Raw genomic sequence first — 23,324 nt, forward strand, 5'->3', positions numbered from 1 at the left:
TGGAGTGACTTGGTCTGTTTCACAATGAATAAAGACTAATTAAGATTAAAGGGTCCCATGAAACAAATGGCAATTTATTGCATACAAAGACTGCAATAACAAACAATCAAAGATATTTTTATTTTAATATGCTTCTATCCATTTATTTTTGTTTTACTTAGAGCTATCACTGCAGATGTTCATGAAACAGGCCTGACATCAAAAGGAAAAGCATAGGGAAGGTCAAAAATCAGGAATTAACATTATAGGAAGTAATAAAATATGAATGAGAGGGGGAAAGACTGAGAATATGTAAAAAGAAATATATTCTGAAGTTGTTAAACCATGCAAAGAGAGCATTCAGAAATTTTGCGTCATGAAAGTTGTGGCCTGTTTCAGGCCCATGAGATTAGCTGAGTGAAAAACAGTAAATTTTAAACTCAATGGGTCACAGGTTGAAATGACACTACAGAAAGTACCAGTAGAAACCCCTTCCATTGGAGTGATAAAGCTCTAGAAAAGAGCTATGGGCAAGGCCAGTGATCTAACTACCTAACTTTGATATAATATGAAAGAGTAAAACAAAAAGATGTAGTGCCCCAAAAATGATTGCAATATTGCATATCAATTGCCTTTTCTCTTTCGATGTTGTTTACACTGTACATGACTATTGTTTACTGAATTTAGTATGCAACCTTGGATATAATTTTCACAAAAAAAATTAAATACCTAACAATACATGGTATGTATACCAAATTGTAAAAAGTATAACTCTCTCTCTCTCTCTCTCTTATTCATGTATCTTCCCCAAGGTACATGAAGATATAACTTTTCCACTTAATTTTGTACTGCAATTGCTGAAATATTAAAATACATAACACAAAAGTAATTGTAGACACTACTTACAGTGGTGTGTACAAAAAACCACGTATAATAAACACACTGTACTCTATTTCTCTATCTCCCTGATACATTCAGTTCTGCAAAGTACCGTTGCATCTTTTAAGTTCTACAACAGATAAGACAAATATGGTTTATTAATATCTATTCAATTGAAGAATAAACACTTTATACCTGTGTGCCTCTCCCTCTCTTTCACTCATAAGTCTTTCTGCACGGTACCTTAGAAATCACTAAAATATCCTCTCTCTCTCACTATGCCTCATTCCATCCCACCCACAGGAAATCGCTCAACAAGTCAGTGCACAGCATTCAACTCTTCACACACACAACTCATCTTCCTGAGCTGTTATTATCAAGAACACACTTCTGCCTTACAACTTTTGCCTCTATCTAAGAACTCCTCCAACAAAATTCAATGGACACCTTCAGGCATTATTGGACGTGTATCTCTGATCCAAAAAAATAAGGGTGGAATTTAGTGACGGGCACTTTCACTTCACATTCATGCAGTATATCCTTTCAGCCAGCCATGTGAAATCCTAAAGGCATGACTCAGTTGTCTGGTTATACTATCATATATAGTAATAGTATCAAGCAAACAAAGTCAGAGCAAATTGTTTGGCAGCAAAACACAGGACTCTTCATGAGAAAAGTCTCCCTTAGCAATAATTACTGCCTGGCTAGTTTTAAGAAGACAGTGCCCTGTGGCATATGTAAAATAAGTAGTTTGTTGCACAACCAAATTAAAACAAGAAAACCTCATACCTGAAGACCAGGCCAAAATGCCAGAAGAGCATCCATGAAGTTACGAGAAGTAGTATGAGGACGGTGCATGTGGACATCTAACAACATGGGGCCTTGGCTGATGTATTTCATGATGGCACTATAATGCTGAAAATATATAATAATACAATGCTAGTTTAATGTTTCTCTAAACAAGAGTAATGTGCTACAATTTTGGTGAAATTTTCTTTCAGTCTTTCAGAAAAGATAATAAAAACTTTTGGAGACAATGAATGAAAAAGTGAACGATATCAGTCAAATTTTACACCTAATTGTAAACTAAGTACAATAAAAGCTAATCTAAAACATATATTTCTTTTCACTTAATGTTAAAATGAGCACTTCGAAACACAAGCATCACACAAACTATTGTGGGTCCTCCTCCTCTTATGAGAGGTTGCAAGGTGGAAATATCCAAGCAATGCTTGTATTTTACCACCAACAAAAAATAACTTGCTAACATTTCTGATTTGCTTTAATATAAAAACTATATTACTGACCTCTGGCACTCAGTGGAGACAAGCTCTGTTATGTCAATGAGACCATGAACTCAAATAAGCAACCTCTTTCTAAAATCTCTCCGAACCATGTCAAAGATAGAACTTATCTCCTATTTATTTCTACTTTTTATATCAATGAAATTTTTCTAGTGCAAAGGCTATAACCAAGGCAACAAAATGCTCTTTTCTGCATAAACATGAAGATAATAAGAGGAGGAAGAAGAAGAGACAGAGGAAAGAGACAGGGTGATAATTAAACTTAGAGTAATCAGCAACAAATACATACAGTATATAATATATATATATATGAGAGAGAGAGAGAGAGAGAGAGAGAGAGAGAGAGAGAGAGAGAGAGAGAGAGAGAGAGAGAGAGAGAGAGAGAGAGAGAGAGAGAGATTCCCACTTGGAAACAAAGGGGAAGAGGATTAAGTGAAGAAGTAACTGCAAAGTCACTGATCAAACAAACTGGTTGCAATCAATTCTCTTGAAGTTGGAGACAAACGAAGTGATGGGTAGAAAAATAAATACTTGCTTGCAGAGTTAGGTAGGGCATTTGGTCTCCATTTACTCTTGCTAAATAACTAATGCAAGTATGACAGTGACCATTAACATCAATTTTGAATGGCACTTTTGGCAGTGAAAGCACGAACAAAATGTTAGTATGCATTTATACAAGAATTTAAAAATAGCAGATGACTTTCAGTCTAACTAGCAGAACCCTCTGCAGTGAAATGTCACTCACTTTATATGACAATAATGAAGCAAAAATTCTATAACAATTCTATTACATGGGGGTCATTTGAAGATATGCCAACAGACACAATACATTAAATTTTAAAACAGTAATGCTTAACAGTATACAATAATGCTTAACTAACCTTATTGAATCTATCTAAGTAGCCTTCATCCCCTAATAACACATATGCTTTCAGGAGATATTCGTAATAGGAATCAATGCCAGCTCCAACACCAGAATCTCTTCTTACCCAATCACCTGAAATTTTCAATGCTTTTATTACAAAAAATCATGTAGTATACATTAAAATACAAAATGTGTTTCTGAATAACCTCTTCATTCCACAAAATTTAAGTACTTTGATACCTGTTATTAGTGGGTTTTGGATACAAACCCAAGAGGACTGATAGCATGCTCATTCTTCCCTGGAATGTATCTTTTTGAAGGGATGGGAAGTTTCATTGCAAAACAAGTGCTTATTAGCCCCAAATTACTGAATAAAAATCTTCAAAACACTCATGTTACCATTATCATGACTATTACTTCATAAGTCTTCCTTTTCCTTGCACTTTACTTGCACGTACTAGAACTTCACATACACTGTGGCCTGTCAAACCCCTGGGGTTTGGTGGATTCAGAGATGTGTCACCATGTCTTGGACTGAAGGCACTAGAAGTGTTGCCCATGGCTTGCACAGGAATCCTGTCCTCTAAAACAAACCCAAAATCCTTCCAGGTTCATCTTGTTTAGTCATTCAATACGAAGTTCATTAATCCAATGGAGTGAACTATTTGCCAGCGTGACAGTGGGTGGTAAGTCAGCAATACAGGAATGCTCATTCTTCCCTTCTTCCCGAAGAAGTGGGTGAAGCTGTGTAGCCTGCATACTCAGTACCTTTCCTTTTCAGCTGTTACAGACCTATTTGAAAAACTAGTACATTCCAAAATGAGATGTCTGGGAGAGCACTCTTGAATCTGCATGAATAAAGTGGCAAACAAACCCTAGCAAATAATCTTACATCATAAAAAAGCAGGTACGAATGAGTAACTGCTATGTAAGACCTTAATATCCTTACTTTTGCAAAAGAATAGTTCATGAAGCATGGAAAAAAAGAATTCCAATCTTACACAAACAAGCAAACTTTGCATTAACTGATACTCACTTGTACAAAAATAACAGAAAAACACAAGGTATAATATACAAGTGTCATGTAAATGTAAATTACTTAGGATGTATTTTTAAATCGGCCATGATCGAGTTTAATTATTGTTTTCTTATAAAGTATTCTTGTGTGTTTATTTTATGCGATGTGTCATGTATCGTATGATAATTTTATGTTGTCAAGTATTTCAATAGTTAATTAGGCGTAACAAACCCTATTAACCTTTTTTATTATTTAGTTTCACAGAGTGTGAGTGACGGGTCCAGGTGTTACGCCTGGGATGGTATCGCCTGCTGGGGTCAGTCTGGCCAATGACATACCAGAAGGACTTGTGAGCAGCTAGCCTGAATATATATATTTTCGTAATCACGCTTCGAGAAGATTTTCTATATATTCCATTGGAAATTGACCCGCCGGTGTGTGAAGAAGACACCTGGTACACATATATATTGACCACTTCTTTTCTGTAGCCTCAGCAGGGGACTGAAGTCACCTATGACCTCCCTGCCTTTCCCTGCTGAGGAGTCCACTGCTGGTAGACAGGCTGGCGCTGGATCCCTGGCATTGTAGAGAGGCTTTAGCTGTGACTCTGGCTTTTGAGGGTCTTGGAACTGCTGTGATGCACGTCTGGGATTGTTTGAGTGTTAAAGGAGGCTAGGTAGGGAGTGCAGCATTAGGTAAGGTAAACATTTGGTTCTCTTTCGGGAACTTTCGCATTTGTCGCCTTCACCTGATGCCTAGTACTTTTGTTTTACTGACTGATAGTCTCGAGAAACCCAGGACGTTCAGTGTACATTTCAGAATGACCAAGGATTTGGGTTAGATAACCCTGATCATATACGAAACATAACTCTGGTGTGGGTCATGATTACAGGTTAAAATAATTTCCCATATTGATTTACTGTATTTAGTGTTTACTGTTATTTATAACTAGTTTTCTACCTTTCATTTGCTCTTCTTTCTCTCCTTCTGACTTGTTTAGAATTGTAGGTACAGGCAGTCCCCCATGTCCGTACACGAGGTTGATTTTGAGATTATTGAAATTATTTACCGTATTTACGATGCTGGTTTAGCCGATCGGAAGAAATATGGCCCCAAACGCAGAATAATCATAATTTAGGTAGGTAAAACCCAATTTTAATGCAGTTTATCATCGTTTTTGCACCCGCAAAAGCATTAAAGTAAGGTTTTCATGATTTTTCGATTTGACGATTTTCTGATTTTGTTTACGCGCAAGAACGGAATTAGGAACCGACCGCCTGTATTTGAATTTTGGGGTCTGCTCCATTTGAATAGTATTAAGGATAATCCTTTATTGGTTTAGGATCAGTTCATTAGATTTAGGTGAACCTTTTGTGGTTATAACACACTACCTATTCTAAGTAAAGTTTGGCATAAAGTATGTTTTTCTAGCTGTAAGTAAGACTGGTACTGTTGATTTATATTTAAGAAATTTTGAAAATGGTAATAAATATTGTTATTTGGTGTTTGTTTACTACATTCATATTCACTGTGCTGGATTATCACCGTCACTTATCCTTATTATTAAAAACTTATTAAGAACCTAGAACGGCCTCTCAATAGCAAATAACAAGACAAACAGAAAGTCATGAACAGAAATTAACTGGGTTGGTCAGTAACATGATTCAAACTATCAAGTTGCAACAAAAACACAAAGAGAAATGGAAAAAGAAAATCACTGACTATATCTCTTCAAGAAAAATTGGATAAAACTGTTAATTTCCTATTCCCTCAAACCTATAAACATACCACAAGTATATCAAAATTCCTAAGCACATATAACTCTGATTAACACATGAAAGTAAAAAATGAAAAAAAAATAATCAAATGTCAGTGTCAAATGATATATACATAACAGGACTTTGCAAATGGCCTTTAGTATGTACATAACATTCATTAACCAAAGAACAAAGTTTGGAGATGAATGCATGTGAAAGTTCTGATAAGGGGGAGTTCTTACTTGGGAAGACATCTCACCTAACACTACATACCACGTGGTTCATTTTAAGCAAATAGTCTTCATTTGGTTTGTCTTGCTCTAACAAATTCCTTGAGCAGATGTAGAAGTAAGACTGTCAGTAATTTGTATGTACACCTTTTTGAAAGTCTTTTTCCTTACACATGAAAAATTTTAATGTGATGCCTTACCAGAATGTACATTAAGAACAGTTCCAACAAGGTCACTTCCCCTATGCCTTTGACTCCAAAGGCAATCCATTGCTTGACGGGCCTTTTCCTCAAATATAGGATCTCCTGTGAGACGTGACAAAGCTGCAAATTCTAATATTATCGTTCCAGCACATGAAGTGCAGGTATCACGTGACGTTTGAAGTTTAGGCGACTTCATGCCATACTTAAGGTTAACCTGTTTAAAGAAACAAGTCATTAACACATATACCATAAAGTACCAAGTACTTATGAACACTTATATCAATGCTAGATAATGCCCTATGAGACGAATGCATGATTACTTAAAATAGAACAGTTCTGCAACTGATACAAGAGTTTTACAACTGATAAAGTCATTCAAAACAGAAAAGTCATAATTGGCCTTCTTTCAAAACCATCAACTTCTTTGATTACCATTTTATAGTAAAATTTCATTATTGAAAATCTCGGGGAGAATAAATTTCAAATGAAAGTGTACTGACAACAAAAAATATAAAAGTAAACTAACCTTTGGATGAGGAATGCCCGTGGTAGTATTGAAAGCGGGGAGAAGTTTTGTTGCAAGGTCACGTGCCATAGTCAACAATTCTCCACGATACCATCCCAGAGCACCATAAAGCTTAAAAAATAAGATTGATTTACTGTTCTTAAATATTTATGAGTGCTTTGAAACACAAGCAATCTAATTATATTTACTCAAAAGAATCCAAAATAGTAAACATATAGAATATTCAATCAATATGAAAACCTAAATTTACCCTGATTTGGTTCGCATATTACTGGTTCATTAACAGATTTCCAAGGATTCTTTTCTGTTCCTTTCATTCAATAAATCGAGAATTTGCGTTGTGTTCATGTATACAATTTAATTTACCATATCCTGTGATCGTATAAAATCATTGTTTTGACCAGAAATAGATTATTTATATTTATTACTAACCTTAAAATATTTATTGTAAAGTTTCCTATCCGCAACCAAGAATAATCCTATTCATTTTACAAATGCCTGCCAGTAACAATATCTTATAGTGCATGCATGCCCTTCCAACATTATCACCTCAACAAAACACTTATAAAATCGTAAACTTAGCTGTAGCACATGATGGTAAGAACTCCTCTCGAAGCCGTGTTAATTCCTTCCCCTACTTCGAGATTACCGTGGGGTAACAATGACCCTCCCCTGTTAAACAACAACTGAGCGGTACTGTTCGATTCTAACTCAAATCAGTCAGAGCTGACTGAAGTCCACGCATCATCTTGACCGCGTTCGCTAACGCACAATCCTAACAACTCGTTAAAGATTGCTTAGAGTCAAACAACCATTGAGTGTATTTTACTCTTCAAAAAACACTTGACACAAAGAAATATTATATTATTACAAACAATTCAATACAACTTATATAATTTTCTCGCATCTCGCATTGCATAATGTTCATAATATTTCCCTTACAAAATAAAGATAAATGACTGCTTACTGGTCTTTATAAATGCACTATCGTGATTCCATCTTGAGTCACGATACACTCCCAACAAACAGAAACAATATTTACAGTTATAATTGTCCCGCTTGAATATGGCTCCTCTGGCTTCTCAGTAGCTGCTCAAAGGCTTCCTGGATTGGTCGGTGCTCTTGTTATCAGTTTTCAGATATGACAACATCAGTCTCTTGCCATAATTTCCAAAGGATAGAAGCTTGACAACAGGTCTCATTACCTGACCTTGTGGGGTTTTTAGCAACCACGCCAGAAGACATCATCCGGTCCTAATGCACTTGACAATCTGACCGGAAGCTCTAACGACTTCTCGGTCCTTCATCGTGGTATCAACACAACATCTCCCCATTTTGGGCCAAAATTCGTGGTCTGATTCCCGCCTGATGAGTTTCTCGGAGAGAAGTTAAATATCTTCTCTCCCACCTTTTCCACACAGGTCATCACATTTTTTGTGATGTACAAAATGGCTTTCCAACATCCTTATTTTCCATACAGAGGATCCTTAGTTTCATCTTTCCAATCTATGACTTCTAGGAAAGATTCCACCCATTCTAAAACAAATGATTGGGCGTCAGAATATCCAACTGGTCTAGATCTCTCCCCTGAGTATAACTTATGGGTCTGCTACTAATAATTGCTTCTGAAGTCTAGTCAGTAAATACTAGTGAAAGTTCACTAAAGTTGAGAAAGGCTTTCACCATTACCTTCTTCAGACATGTTTTCTAAAAGACCAATCAATCTTTCCATATAGCCTCAAAACCAAGGTGCTCTGGTTGGTATGAACTTCCATTTATATCTTATATATTCAGTGTTCTTGCACTAGGAACTTTTCTGCCATGTTTTTCAAATAATCTGAAGCGATAAAAGGCAGTAGATTGTCATTTAGCATTAAAGAAGGAAATCCCCGGCTACAAACTTTGGAACACCATAAGAAATCGAATCGCAGGACAGATCTTTTACTAATTCGATGTGGATTCCTCTAGTAACTGGACAAGTAAACAAACCCCTACAATATAGGCTTTTCAGGATTTTGATGTTTCTCCTTGGTTAGTCTGTAAATCTACCCTAGCTAAAAGGGTTGTTTTCTCTGCACCCGAAATTCTGGCAATGGTGCAATATTCACACGAAAAGTTCTCAGTTTTTCTTACAGATTATACAATGATGTATTACACTTGGATAATTGGCGAAGCTGTATGGGACCCAGTATTCCTGTCTCACACTTGCCCCACGGTTGCATTGCACTCCCCATGTGAGCTTGTAAACAGTGATGCTCCTTACTATCAATCTTGTGAGAAAAACAACTTTTGGGCAGCAAGATTGGGAATTTATTTCCGCGCCTATGCGACATGTTTAGTCTTCCTCTGCATCTTATAATACCTTCTTCCAAGAAAATTCAATGTATAATAAAGGTCAATTTTGAAACTTTATCCCCCTTTCCAAAGCTTTATATTCTTCCGGAAAGTATTCCTTTTGTATGGATAATCATTTTATTTTTTAGCTTGTTGAAGTTCTTCCAGGGTTAAAACTTCCAGTTTTCCTACAACCAGTTGATTTTGCAATTGTGAATAAATTGTATTATCAAGCTATAAGGGTTTTACAAAATTTATCCACTCTACTAAAATCTTTCCCCAGGTCAGTCAGATGGGTTTTTTTCACTGTTCCTACAAGATGGACCTGAATAACTTCCTGTGTTTGTGCTTCTTTCACCCATGTCCTGTCAATAGGATAGGTGTGGTTTTTCTGATTTTAACCAGGAGGTCCCTCCACCAAAAGGAGTTATTTCTTTTCTTCTGTTTCTTTTTCCTAGTAATCCAGTCACTAGGTTTTTCTGAAGATGGGACGTAAGAAAAGACGATCCCATGATTATAGAGTTAATTTCCAATACTCTGTTTTTCACAAATACTGAAATATTCTTTTGTCACTAACCATCCCAGGCAACACTATCAGACCAAATTATTATTTTCTAAAATTTATTTCCTTCAAAAGTTTCAACTATAAATTTACACAATCTTGCACCTAACAACAAAGCCATTAATTCTAATTTAGGTACAGTCAACTCTTTTAATGGGTGCTACTCTACCTTTGCCATAATCAGAGACGAAGTTTTCCACTGCCTCGTCGGCCATTAAATCCATAAGCTGTTATGCTAGCATCACAGAAAAAAATGGGAGATAATCCGCTTTCTCCAGATTAGTGCTTCCGGAGAAGGAAAATATGAGACTTTTCTAAGTCATTGGACAACTCATTCCACTGTTTTAATAAAGGAACTGGTAGGATCATCCCATTTCAACTGCTGTTTCCACAAATCCTGCAAGAATATTCTAGCTCAGACAGTAATAGGGATAAGCACTCCTAAAGGATGTAAATTTGGGCAATTGCACTTAGAATTTCCACGTTTTATTTGACGGTCTTAAGATGACTAGGTGTTATTGTTAGTTCATCACTAGAGATGTTCCAATTTAAGCCTAAGACTTTATAGGTTTGTTTCTCTTTGATTTTATGTGATAGGCATCCGCGACAGTATTCAAAAGATCACTGTACTAGTCCATTCCTTTAAATACAAGTCGCGCCGTACAATATTTTGTTTGCACCAAAAAATAAGTTTATCAATTCATCTTCACTGTTGGACGTAAATTGAAGGAGTTGTCCACGATAATCCCCTCTTCATCATATCCACCATCTCAGCAGTTCGTATCTTTTCACAACAGCTAGCCAGATGCGATTTAATAGTGGCATTCAACAGAAACGGAGAACACGTAGCACCAAACAAATACCACCCTAAACCTATATATGATTAACTTGCTCTTTGATCCGTTGGGTCTTGCAACCATAAAAACCGTGTGTAGTTCCGGTCTTCTTCTCTCAATTGCACCATAAAAATGCCTTTTTCTATGTCACTAATACAAGCGTGGTTGTTAGTTCTGAACTGCAGCAAGAATGTGAGCAAATCTATCTTAATATGTGGTCCAGTCCAGACAGTCGTTAAGACTCAATCCATTTTTACCTTTGTCTCAGGAACAGTCATGAAAACTATTCTGATTGGAGTGGTGACACTATCTTCTGCACACTATGAGATGTGCTAGATAATGACAATTTTCAACTGATTTGCTTTATCTGCAATTCTTTCAATGAACCCCCATCCTCTGATCCTTCAGGATTTTGATAGTGGTTCAGGTAGGCTTCATCTTTCTGAAATTTCACATATTGTTGTTTAACCCGCCCAACGCCATGCCATAATTGGATGGAAGCCTTGGCTTATTAGACTTCCATGGTAAGGCCACAACATATTGCTTCTCATTTCAGAATATACAATGGTATTTTCAAAGTCTTCTAGAACCTTTCGATCATGTTCTCTCAATTCATTGCAGTCAATAATTACTTGACAGTTTCACAAAATATCCAAATCATTCTTTACATCATTATAATATTTATGAGTAGCTTCAATTACTTCCTCGTTAATTGCTAGCTTTAACACAGTTACCTGGGTTTCCCTGCACTGGAGGAGCATTACAGGACCCTGTCACAACATATCCAAATATGGTAGTTAACAATATCAATTTCTCAGCTTTTCTGAATCCGGGGTGTAAAATGTTATAGACATTATCAACGTCTACCAACATATCAATGGGTGCTTGCTTGTCCAGCAGGCAGATCAAAAATCTTTGTCCGCTAGACAAATTTTGGTTTTTACACAACGTTTTCAAATTTCGTTTAACGTTGAATTTCTTAGTATCTCTGGTAACTTTCGTCTACCACAATACAATCCATAATAATCAATCTACCCTTATAAGGTATGGAAACACTCACCGTCTCATACTCGTTCATGGGTTTGCTTGTCAATAACCCTTAAGACAATTTTCTCCGTGCCTTTAGATCTATACTGCACCGTCCTTAAGTTGACCTTCTGATAAAGGTTAAGCCTCCGCATGTGTCCAATAATCACCGGCGTACTAAATGTCTTCCTTACCCTTTAACACAATTGTGGCTGTTGGTAGAATGGACCTCTGCTTGGATTTCTGACCCTGATCACTTCACGGAAAGTGTTCCAAACTTGCACACCATTATTGTGAAATTTGCTGGTTTATTTGCGATTTAATTGTTGATTTACTTGCTGGTTTTACTTGGTTTGCTGGTTTGTTGTTTATCACACAAACACAATGATGATGTTTTAATCTACATCCGTTTCCACAAACTTTGCTTTTCACAATCTACACTAAAGTGTTTATCGATGCACACACAAAACACAATCAGTAAAAACCGAGACTTCTCAGTCTCTCATCCCTACTGGCATAAGTTTTACTGTGTCCACTCAGTACCGCCTTCACACAATGCACATTTTCTTGCTTGTTGAGAACTAATTTTATTCACAGTTCCTTTACTCTTAGGTCTAACAGATTGTGATTGATTCACTGTAATGTAGATATTGTTGATAGAGTTCCAGGTTTATTTACATCCACTGAGAAGAAAGATCTTAGATTGTGAATTTCTTCTTCTAGATATTTCTTAAATGTCAAATACTAGCCAATCTCCACACCTGCGTTTTACAGTTTCACTAACACCTTAGGCAACTTACCATAATGAAATAATGTAAAAAGCTCATTTCAACTCCAGTTTTTCACTCTCCAACGATCTCATCAGGCATTCAAAATTTGCTCTGAATGTTTGCAATGATTCTGAATTGCAGATGGATTTTAATTTCTAGTAATCTTCTTACCAGAATTTCATGATCTCATCCCTTTTCCCATAAGTGGCTTGGAGAAGAGATATAGCTTATGTGAATAGTCATAGTTTCCAACTTAAATCCTGAAATCAATTTTAGAGCATCTCCTGTGAGTAAGCTTTGTATGAAAATTTCTGAATTGGCTCCAAGTCCTCGGCTGGTGTATCAATATTACTGTAATAATTCCCAGAAGGAATTCCACCAACACATCTCAGTATAATGTGGGAGATCCAATTTCGGCAATCTAATATTAATCTGTAGGTGTGGTCAGGATTTCCAGGAGAACCATTTCCTGATATCGCTGTTATGGCATTGATCAACTTATACTAATGTGTTCCCTAATTACTACTTCATACTCTGCTTGCTCTTCCACCTCATTTCATTCTGCTTCTTCTTCAGTGGTTAAAGTTAATATCTTCATTCAGTTCTTGCACAGTCTTCATTTGTTTATAAGTAAATCTTTAATTGAAGACAATGTATTGACATTACCTGCAGCAATAGCAGAGTCTATCTTATTTATCCATTTGGTGATTACACCCTTTGTAACCACCTCGTGACCTCACAAAGCTCTGTCCGTCACTTTCAATGATAATTATTATCAAACCAGTTAAAACCAATAAAAATTTTCAAATTTTCAGCAATTTCAACAAACAATGGTTTATGCAAAATATACAATTTAAGTATTTTCAACAATTTTCAATTTAATATATAACCACCCCATTAAATGCAATTAATTAATACACTTCCAAGAGAAATTCACTTCTTCAAAACTTACCACAATAATTATATACAACTTATAACTAATGCAATGCTAGATGAGTCCCCCATCCCCACCCCACTTGGGTCCACTATGCTATTACCATTCTCCTGAATCAGCATCACTGCTGACTCTTTCATATATTCTTCCCGCCAGTGTTTCCAGGAGGCTTCTTGAGTTAAATGAACTCCATCATTGCCTAGATCCTTCTCAGTGAGACCATTATTAATGATATAATAACCGATTGACTTACGTAGCCTTTGGTTCAACCTATTTCACTTCTTCGATATTCGTTATAGATTACATATCTCAGGCTTGTACGGGTTCCACAGTAACGATATAGACTATCTTTACTCCGTCCACATTGGAGATATCATTTGCAAGTTCTATGATATTATTCCTAATATCATTTGTTGATCCAGCATCTTCACTATCTATATCATTACTTCCTACAAAAAAGCGCAACTGCCTCTACTTCACACCCCTTTACTTCTTCAGATGTGATATCATAACAAGTAGCACCACCTATTGAGTGTGTTATAAAATAAAGGGTTTCCTCTTCTTCATTTATTTTATCAAAGGCACTTTTCCATTTTCATACCTAAGAATGTCCTAGGATCAGCACTATGCATTTTTCTGTTTTTCATTTTCATTATCTGACATTTCGTCTGATGTTTCTATGTCCGACATTGTTAATTCACTAAACTGTTCACTAAAAGGAGAAAAATAGACCAAGCAAGGATGTAGGAAGGAACTACCTAATAATTATTTAGTGGCATTATGTATTTATTTGCAACAACAACTATATTAAATTCCTTCCCGCATAAGTTTCGTTTTAAACAAACTTCAACTTAGCTGCTCGGTCATTAACAAGATGTACGCCTGTGCATTTCATTATTCTTTATTAATGCGAGACGCTTTAACTCCATAAATGGATGCCCGATCACGACAAATGGCCGTGTGTCGACAACGATATTATCAATGTCAGTGCAAACTACTAACACAACTCGAAAATTTCACCATAGGAAAGAACCAATTTATTAACTTCACTTTCAACTATTAAATGAATTACCAAATTCAACTTTCCAAAATTATTATTTCCAAATTTATTTTCAATAAAAATCACAACTATTGGAAATTAACTCATACTTAAATGTTTTCAATTAGTGGCAATTAACACTGATCAATTCAAAATGTATAACGCATATAAAATTTTCAATCACTTAAGAGAAAGTTAAATTTTTTTTCAAATACAAAATTTCAACTTTTTAAATGTAAATAAATAGTCAAATATAGTTAAACCTTATGAATCTAAAGAGAACAGGTTACCAATTCAAAATTCCTACTCATGATTTCCTTACGATCGATAAATTACAAAGCGAAATCTCAAAATGAAAATTTTCAGAATAAGTTCATTAATCACTCAATTATAACAGATTATCATTAAATATCATCAAAATTTTAAATACAATTAACAATCAAATAGAGTGCAAACTACTAAAGGAAATGATAATCTCTTACTCACTAATTTTTCCTCACTTATGTTTCAAACCAAATTGCCAATAACCTAGTCATAACAAACCCGGTAAGCGAACACTTTCTCATGAAACTCAACAGGTAAAAACATCTATAAACATTCACCTATAAACACCCATATCAAAGTTAAAAATATCGTTTATCAATCAGTTACCAATTATCAATCATCACCATAATAACCCTATCACGGCACCATTTATATATTTACTCAAAAGAATCCAAAATAGTAAACATATAGAATATTCAATCAATATGAAAACCTAAATTTACCCTGATTTGGTTGCATATTACCAGGTTCATTAACAGATTTCCAAGATTCTTTCTGTTCCTTTCATTCAATAAATCGAGAATTTAGCTTGTGTTCATGTATAAAATTTAATTTTACTATACCCTGTGATAAATAAAATCATTGTTTGACCAGAAATAGATTATTTATATTTATTACTAACCTTAAAAATATTTATTGTAAAGTTTCCTATCCGGCAACCCGAAGAATAATCCTATTCATTTTACAATGCCTGCCAGTAACAATATCTTATAGTGCATGCATGCCCTTCAATATTATCACCTCAACAAAAACACTTATAAAATCAGTAACTTAGCTGTATTACATGATGGTAAGAACTCCTCTCGAAGCTGTGTTAATTCCTTCCCCTACTTTATTTAGTTAAACAGGGTAACAATGACCTCACTGTTACACAACTGAGCCGTGCTACTGTTCGTTCTAACTCAAATCAGTCAGAGCTGACTGAAGTCCACGCTTCGACCGCATTCGCTAACGAGGCAATCATAATAACTCGTTAAAAATTGCTTAGAGTCAAACAACCATTGAGTGTATTTTACTCTTCAAAAAAACACACAAAAAGAAATATTATTATTACAAACAATTCAATAACTTATATAATTTTCTACATCTAGCATTTGCATAATGTTCATAATATTTCCCTTACAAAATAAAAAGATAAATGACTGCTTACTGGTCTTTATAAATGCACTATCGTGATTCCATCTTGAGTCACGATACTAATGATAGTAATAATTTATGACTTATGGCATTAAATTTCCACTTCTGAATATTAACTCTGCATTTTCAAAGATACAAAAAAATAGAGTTAGGCATGTTTAGTCAAATAATGTACATACTGTACTATATAGTGGGCAACATCAGTCTCAACTGCACCAAACATACAATTAGCCAGATTTGAAGCAATTTAATGGGAAAAAAAATATAATTTTGTAAGTGCATGCATTGAAAATCTTTAACCTTATGAGGCCTATTGTCCCCATTATCAGAGAAAGAAACTAGATTAAAATTTCTATAAGGACTGATTACTGATATGAAATTCCCGCTTAATCTTCTGGAGATGAGAGTAATGGTCAAATCAACCAAACAGATGCAGGCAAAAGCACCTTGGCTCTCCTACCTATGGCTTAAAGACATGTCAAGAATTTTCCTCAAGTCAAAGCTATTTCTATTTTATAGCTAACAAGAAATTATGTTGAGGATAAATTATAAAAAAACAAACACAAGAGTTGCACCCAAGAGAGCACTGAGGAGAAAAGCACAAGCAAAACACTGGTATTTTATCATGTGGTTTTTAGCATTGAATTTAACATAAAAACTATTAACCTCAAATAAAAAGTTCTTAACCCACAAACCATAACATGATGACAAAGCAGCATACCTGATTTAGATGTTCTGCCATTACATGGCCTGATATAAGACCTCCAACCATTCGGATGTTTGTTTCAAAGACTGACACAACAACATCATGGTCAAAGGTCACATCTCTCACGACTAATCGGAGAGCTCGATCAAACTCTTCGATATCTCCCATCACAACTAAAGTATCTAATGAGTCCACTAAAGTAAGAGAGAAGCTGGAAAAACCAAAAATAGATTCTGCGTTAATGGTATAACTTTTCAAATATGTTACAGTATGACAGGCAACAAATAACCAAATCTCATTACAGTAGATTATTACTGAATATGAACAAAGTATGTACATGATTCCCTTAAAATATTGAAACACTTCATCAAAAGAAAAAGCTACCATTACTTTAAGTGGTCGTAGCTTTTGAGTATTATGTTAGTTGTAACTATTAAAGATACCAAATTTCTCTATAACTACAGTCCAATCCTGTCCGTAACAGTACAAGGAATGAAGTTTTCATAATAAAACTAATATTGTAATACTTACCTGAACACCTGAATTAGCCCTGGTCACCTACCAGCCCGAACTAAATCCCCATAACTCATTACCCGCTAAGTGGGTAATTGACTGTCAGCGTTACCAACGCTTACAGGAAAATCTTGTCAGATGAGTTACCTGTGTAACGTTGGTAACGCTGCTGCAAGCCCCGGCCGTGTGGCTGAGATCCCCAATTGCGTTATTCATTAATCAGATTGGAGTGGGGAGGAGGGTGGGAACCATTCAGGTGTTCAGGTAAACGTGACAATATTAACACAATTATGAAAATTTCATATTGCAATACACTCCCTGAACACCTGAAATAGCCTGATTAACAAAATTTAGTGGAGGTGGGATCAATCTAAGTCAGACCGACCTACCAACAAGTAAAGCAGGTAACTCATTATTCGCCTACTATTACATATAAACGAATCCTCACATGGTTATCCATGACGAGTGGGGATGCCTGTAAGAGAAATTGCATGGCGTCAGTCTCATGTCACAGTACTGGTGAGCTACTTCCCATGTGGTATTCAAAGCCCTCCCATGGATGAAGAAGCCCGCTCCCATGTGGCTAATCAAAGCCTCTGCATGTAGTGGAGCATGGCTTAACCTCCTATGTGGCTATTCATAGCCTCATGTATGGAGTGGGAACGACAAACCTCCCATGTAGCTATTGGCCTCATGTATGGAGGATAAGTTGAATGTGCAGTCTCTTCTGATTCATTGAAAGTCATCGTTGCCGAGTTTGTGCCGAGAGGTTGAATAAACGGCTGAAAACCTGGTTACCTAACTCCAGTTGTACTAATGTCAAAAGACTTCCTATGGATCGTTCACTGATAGTTCTAGTTCCTATCCTATGTTGCTCAACCTGCTCGCCCTCACCCCTTAAATCTACCCTTTACTAAAGAATTGAATTGGCCACCACAAAAGGACAGCGAGTAACCCTTCTCCGGCGAGAATTGAAATGTCCCTAAGGTAGAAAAAGTGAAAACCGATACTGGATTTCCAAGTTGCTGCTTGGGATTGCCGACACTGAGAAATTTTTGAGAAATACCAGCGATGTCGCCACCCACTCTATTACTATGAGCTCTTGGGCGTTCAGAGGAGTTGAAGGTTCGAAGAGATGAAGAATTAGCCGATGCTTGTTGAATCATTTCTCTTAGAAAAACTTACAGCATTCTTCGAGATCGACGCGAAGGACATCTGGGAGAAACGAATAGCATTCTTCGGTGAGGCAAAAGCTTTCTGTCTGCGACAAATAAGCCTTCCCAGCGCCCTAACTGGACATAACAGCATTTCTAAAAGCGTCACCTCCACGAAATCTTCCAAGACGTTACTCTAAATGCTCTGGGTAAAGGATTTGATTCCGATTCCTGGTTGCCATGAATTCCGGCAGAAGGAAAGAAAAATATCTTTCCCTGAGAGAAAGACAGTTCTTGAAACAGCTCAATTTCTCCTACTCTTTTAGCTGTGGCCAGAGCAACTAGAAATAATAATTTTTGATCAACTGCCTTAGTGACAGTGATTCAATGGTTCGTATTCTTGACAATCTATGATGAGTCAAAACTGCCTTTAAATCCCACGATGGTGGCGAAGCGGAAGAACTGGGAGTTCTATTTCAAAGACCTTAAGAGCGTGAAGAATTCTACTGGTCGCCAATTCTGGAGATGGAAGCGGAATGTGCTACTAACATTGACCTGTAACCTTGATCGAGTAGTAGGAAGTTTTTTTCTTTCTCAGAAAAAGAAGAAAGTCTGCTACTTTTGCTATTGATGGAAGTGAAATCTGATGACCTTGTTTCCGGCACCAACTGGTGAAAGGGCAACGCCCACCTGGCCTGATACAGTCTCCTGGTTTGATCTTCTCAGACAGAAAGACAGTTGGCGAGCCACTCCCCTTAGAGAGTCCTGCATGACGTGCTGCTCGCTGGATAGTCTCCACGCAGCTAGCTTCAGCAGCGGAGGTTCTGGTGGTAGTAATGGAAAGCGGCTGTCTGAGAGAAGATCTTTCCTCTCTGGAAGGAAAACCGGACATCCGTTAGTAAGTCAGAAGGTCCAGGAACCAGGGTCTTTGGGGCCAGAAAAAGGCAAATCAACGTCATTTGGGTGTTGCAGGATATCCTGAGCTTCATTAACACTTGTTGAATCATTCAACGAGGGAATGCATACGTCTGCATGTCGTTCCAGAGTGCAACACATGGTGTCCGTCCTGCAAGACATGAGGATCTGCTACTGGGGAGTATGCTGGAAGGCAAAAAATTTGGCTTTGAGCGAAAGATTATGGTTGCTGGCCATTTCTTAAATAGAAGCTGTACTTCTTCCTGCACCAACGTCCATTCTCCCCAGAACTTCTTGTGCACCCGGTTTAGGCGTCTGCCAAAACGTTGAGTTTCCCAGCACAAACTGAGGAACCCAGAGTAATTCTGTGGATCCGCACCAGCGGAGAATTCTCTGTGCTATTTGTTTAATTCTTGTGATTTTGTTCCCCCTCCTTCTTGAGATAGGACACTGCTGTTACATTGTACAAGCGTTACTATCTTATTTATTCTTTGATCAGCAAAGAGCCGCTCTACTGCTCTTAGCACCCTGTAATTGATGTTCCTTCGATCCAGATTCCAAGGCCTTGGGCTGATCAGGGTTGCTCCCCAAGATCAACATCTGTGTACAGATGATATTCTTCTCCACCATCAAAGAAGATCCTTCAGGCGTTCGCGCCTTGTTCCCGATCAGCAATTCCTTAGTTGGCTCAGACCCATGAAGTGAGAGGAGGCCATTCGACCCAGCAAGCTTTTCCACAGGCTCCAGGTTGAGCTCTGTTCTGGGAATGTTTCCCTGACTCAGAAACCAGACCGCTCCTCCATGAATCAAGCATCTGAATTGTTATTCCCAAATACGTCTTTGTCTGAGCTGGAATTAGTGAGCTCTTTTCCAAGTTGATTCGGATTCCTAACTTCTGACATAAGTTCAGTAAGAAGTCCCTCACCTGCAAAACTTCGTCTACCGACGAAGCCTGAACTAACCAACTGTCGAAATATCTCCTCATTCGGAAACCCCAACAATTCATTATGTCTGCTAAATAGACATCCCACCCTAAAGATGTCTCCTGCAATGGTCAGACCGAAGCAGAGGACTTTGAAATGGAATGTTCCAGTTGGACCTGAGCAGCAAGGAACTTCGAGATTCCTGATGGACGGAACCTGAGATAAGCGCCCTTGAGAGTCTACTGAAATCATCCAATCATCTCTCGGACTGACGAAAAGATCTGACTGAGAAGTTTCCATATGAAAACCGGGAGATGATGAAACCGGGGTTGAGACTCGAAAGATCGATGATGGGTCTCAAGATCCTCCTGACTTCGAGCCACAAAAATCCGACTGTAAAACCTGGGGAAGGAGCGGGTTCTAATGCTCCCTTCTCCCAGAGGGCTCGACTTCTGCTGCCAGCTATTTCCCTGATGGAGGAAGGGAATAACTGGGAAGATGAACAGGGTGAGCTGATAGAGGAGGCAGGAAACGAAAAGGGACTCTGCCCTCTCCTTAACACTTCCACTACCTGCTCTCGCGCCATACTCCTTCCCAGATTTCCAGAATGGAGCTAGGCAACCTCCTACCGGTGCAGACGAGGGAATGTCTCCTACTTCCGAAAACCTTCTTTAGGACAGAAGGTTTTGGATCTGAAACAGAAACAGAAGTCTTGGATGAGAAACAGACTTTCTTAGGGACCTTGACTGGTGATTTGGAAGGGTCCGCTTGGCTGAGATGTCATCCTTGGAACCTCTCGAGATCTGAGCACTGTGCTGCCACTGAATCATGGCTTGCTGTGATTTCGACAGCTGAAGAAGAGGAAACGAAATTTACCATCGCTGATACATCTTCCTCCCTGGAAAAGACTGTTGGCGCCAATGGTGCTCAACAGAGCCCTTTGTGAATATCAGATAATGCGGAGGTAGATGGTTCAGAAAGAAACCTCCTTTTCCTACTGAAGAAGGTCGCATAACCGGCCGATATGTTTGCCGATGTCTAGTCCCATTGACACCGAAATGATGAGATTGTGTCGAACAAAACCGGGTCCGAGGAGAATAATCGTCCTGTTTAATGAACCCCATTAAACCAGATAACATCCACATTGAATGGATAGAGCCTCCGACCGAACGAAAAGTGTCTTCAAAATACTCTCCTCTCTAGCTGTGACAGAAACCAAACGATTCGAAGAAGGGATCCTAGATAGAAGAGCTTCCACTGATTCATTAAGAGGGACCCTGACACCCAGAAGGGTTACCGCAACCTTGTAAAAACCCCTTCCGAAGGAAGAAACAAGGTTGAATCCCTGCTTACCCGACCCAATTAATGCCGCTAACCTACCGGGTCCGCACTCCCTCAATGCCTGCTCGACACGCCAAACCAGTCTAGATTCTTTGATGATTGAGCAACCACTGGTTTATTTGCAAACAGTGACTCGAACATTGCCTGATTAGGTTGAACAGGCTCCTCCGGAGCCTTGACTGCGGATAAAGCGCATGAATGAAGTCCACCATCCGGCTTATACTTTTCGTTCTCATTCATTGAAGGAGAACGGGCTACTACCGGATCCTTCCTCGCAAGAGAAATCCTTATCAGAAAGATCCGACCGAGTCGAGACAGGAACAGAGACAGACTGACTCCCCAGAAAACGCGCTGAACTGTTAACCCGGAACACGAATACCTGAGTGCGCAAGACGCACACCTGGAGAATCAACCCAATGTTGCGGGCACGAAAGATGCTGCGCAAACCCGCACTTCCAACAACGGTGGAGCTGAGGCGGACCACCTGGGCGAATCCACGCCTCAGAAAACGGAGAAGCCGCAATACCGCCAACCCCAACTAGGCTGAATAACAGAAGCATGCTGATGAGGAATCGCCAGAGCAGACACTCCGCTATTTGATGAAGAAGAACAAGGTGGAAAAAACCATGTTGACCTGCAACCGAAACGACCAACAAAAACCGTCCTAACCGGAGGAACAGAGACACCTGTTGGAAAGGTAGAGAAGGAAGGCTGAAGAAGGTAGGAGGGAAGAGAGAAGAAGGGTAACCACACGGGAAACCAGTGAGACTGCCAGTGCTGATGACGTTTCATGGACAAGTGGGAACGATCAGCGATTGTGGATGATAAGTTACCAGTCATCCTAGCCGGAATGAGTTCGAACTACTGGAAACTGCGAGAACAGTGCCACCAACCCGCAGCAACTAGCTGCCTGGGATGAGATTTGCTAGGTTGTCATCTGAAAACGTAATGCTACTGGATGATTGCAAGAGACTAGTTTCCTGGGGCCGAAACATTGAACACTATGGAACATTTTGAAGCCATACCAGATGTCACTGCAACAGGCCCGAAGACGAGAACATAAATTTTGTGGAAGATTGTCCCATAAGGCAAGTCTTTTAATGCTCTGGGTGCAGAGAGTAAACCTTATTGAGCGAGAGAAGAAACTCAAAAGTCTCCCTGAAGAATGACCTAAACGGGAACCCGGTTGAGAAAACCTGAAGAAGATTTTGAAACCGTAATAGAGAAGAGATGCCTGTAGATACAGAAGAAGCCATAGATTTTAAGGAAAGAAAATAGACTGATTCTGTTCCCCTGATAGTCCTGTAAAGCATCATTGTAAATTCAGGGAGATTTCTTCAAACATGCTCAAAATGTTGGAAAACCAATATTAAAACAATTTCTAATAACTAAAGATCTGTAGCCTTTAGAGAGTCCCAACAGATCAGCATTATATTCTGCAATGTTCAGCAATTGATCAATTGAATTGACTCTGAAAGGGACGAAGGTTTGTCCTGAGGGGGAAGAAGAAACTTGAAGAAGAGAAAGGGATACTCTCCAACCTTCCACACTAGAAGAGCTAGGAACCAAAATTGAATCATCCTCCACCGATTTGCAACCTTTTGTTGCAGAGAGCCTAATGCTGGAAAGAACCGCTGTTGATCCAACAATGGAGCCGCAACCTTAATGACACCTGACTCACCGACTGCACCTTCAACTTATCTTTCTGATTCTTTACTACACTATCTCTAACTGTTTTGCGTCAAACCTAAATTAGATTTTACCTTAGAACTTACGTTACCAGGGTGAAAGGAAATCTGCTGCTGACACTGCCTGCTCACACAGGGGGGTAGATCATACGCTTTGAGGTTTCATGGTTCTCCATGACCCCCTGCACCCATTAGGGATGATTCTGGAACAGGCAGGGGAGCTGAAAAAGAGCCATTAGGGTTCTGTGTCCCTATTAACTTTTTATCCTGATCCTTTATCTCTGTTAATTTTGACATGAAACTCTGAAAATAAACTAGACATGCTGGCTGACAATTTGTCTTCTAATTTCCTAAATAATTC

The 23,324-nt window shown here is 38.2% G+C and overlaps 1 protein-coding gene across 1 annotated transcript in view; it reads right to left on the minus strand.

Moving 5' to 3' along the window:
* Nucleotides 1-23,324, minus strand: part of LOC136828101 (ER degradation-enhancing alpha-mannosidase-like protein 3) — a 72,794-nt gene that overhangs the window by 23,759 nt on the left and 25,711 nt on the right. The window contains 5 exon segments of the mRNA XM_067085880.1: nt 1,648-1,773; nt 3,044-3,159; nt 6,233-6,449; nt 6,762-6,872; nt 16,445-16,640. Of these exon segments, the coding sequence (XP_066941981.1) occupies nt 1,648-1,773; nt 3,044-3,159; nt 6,233-6,449; nt 6,762-6,872; nt 16,445-16,640 (766 nt within the window).

This window comes from Macrobrachium rosenbergii, chromosome 42 (genome assembly GCF_040412425.1).
Source record: "Macrobrachium rosenbergii isolate ZJJX-2024 chromosome 42, ASM4041242v1, whole genome shotgun sequence".
Taxonomy (NCBI): Eukaryota; Metazoa; Arthropoda; class Malacostraca; order Decapoda; family Palaemonidae; genus Macrobrachium; species Macrobrachium rosenbergii.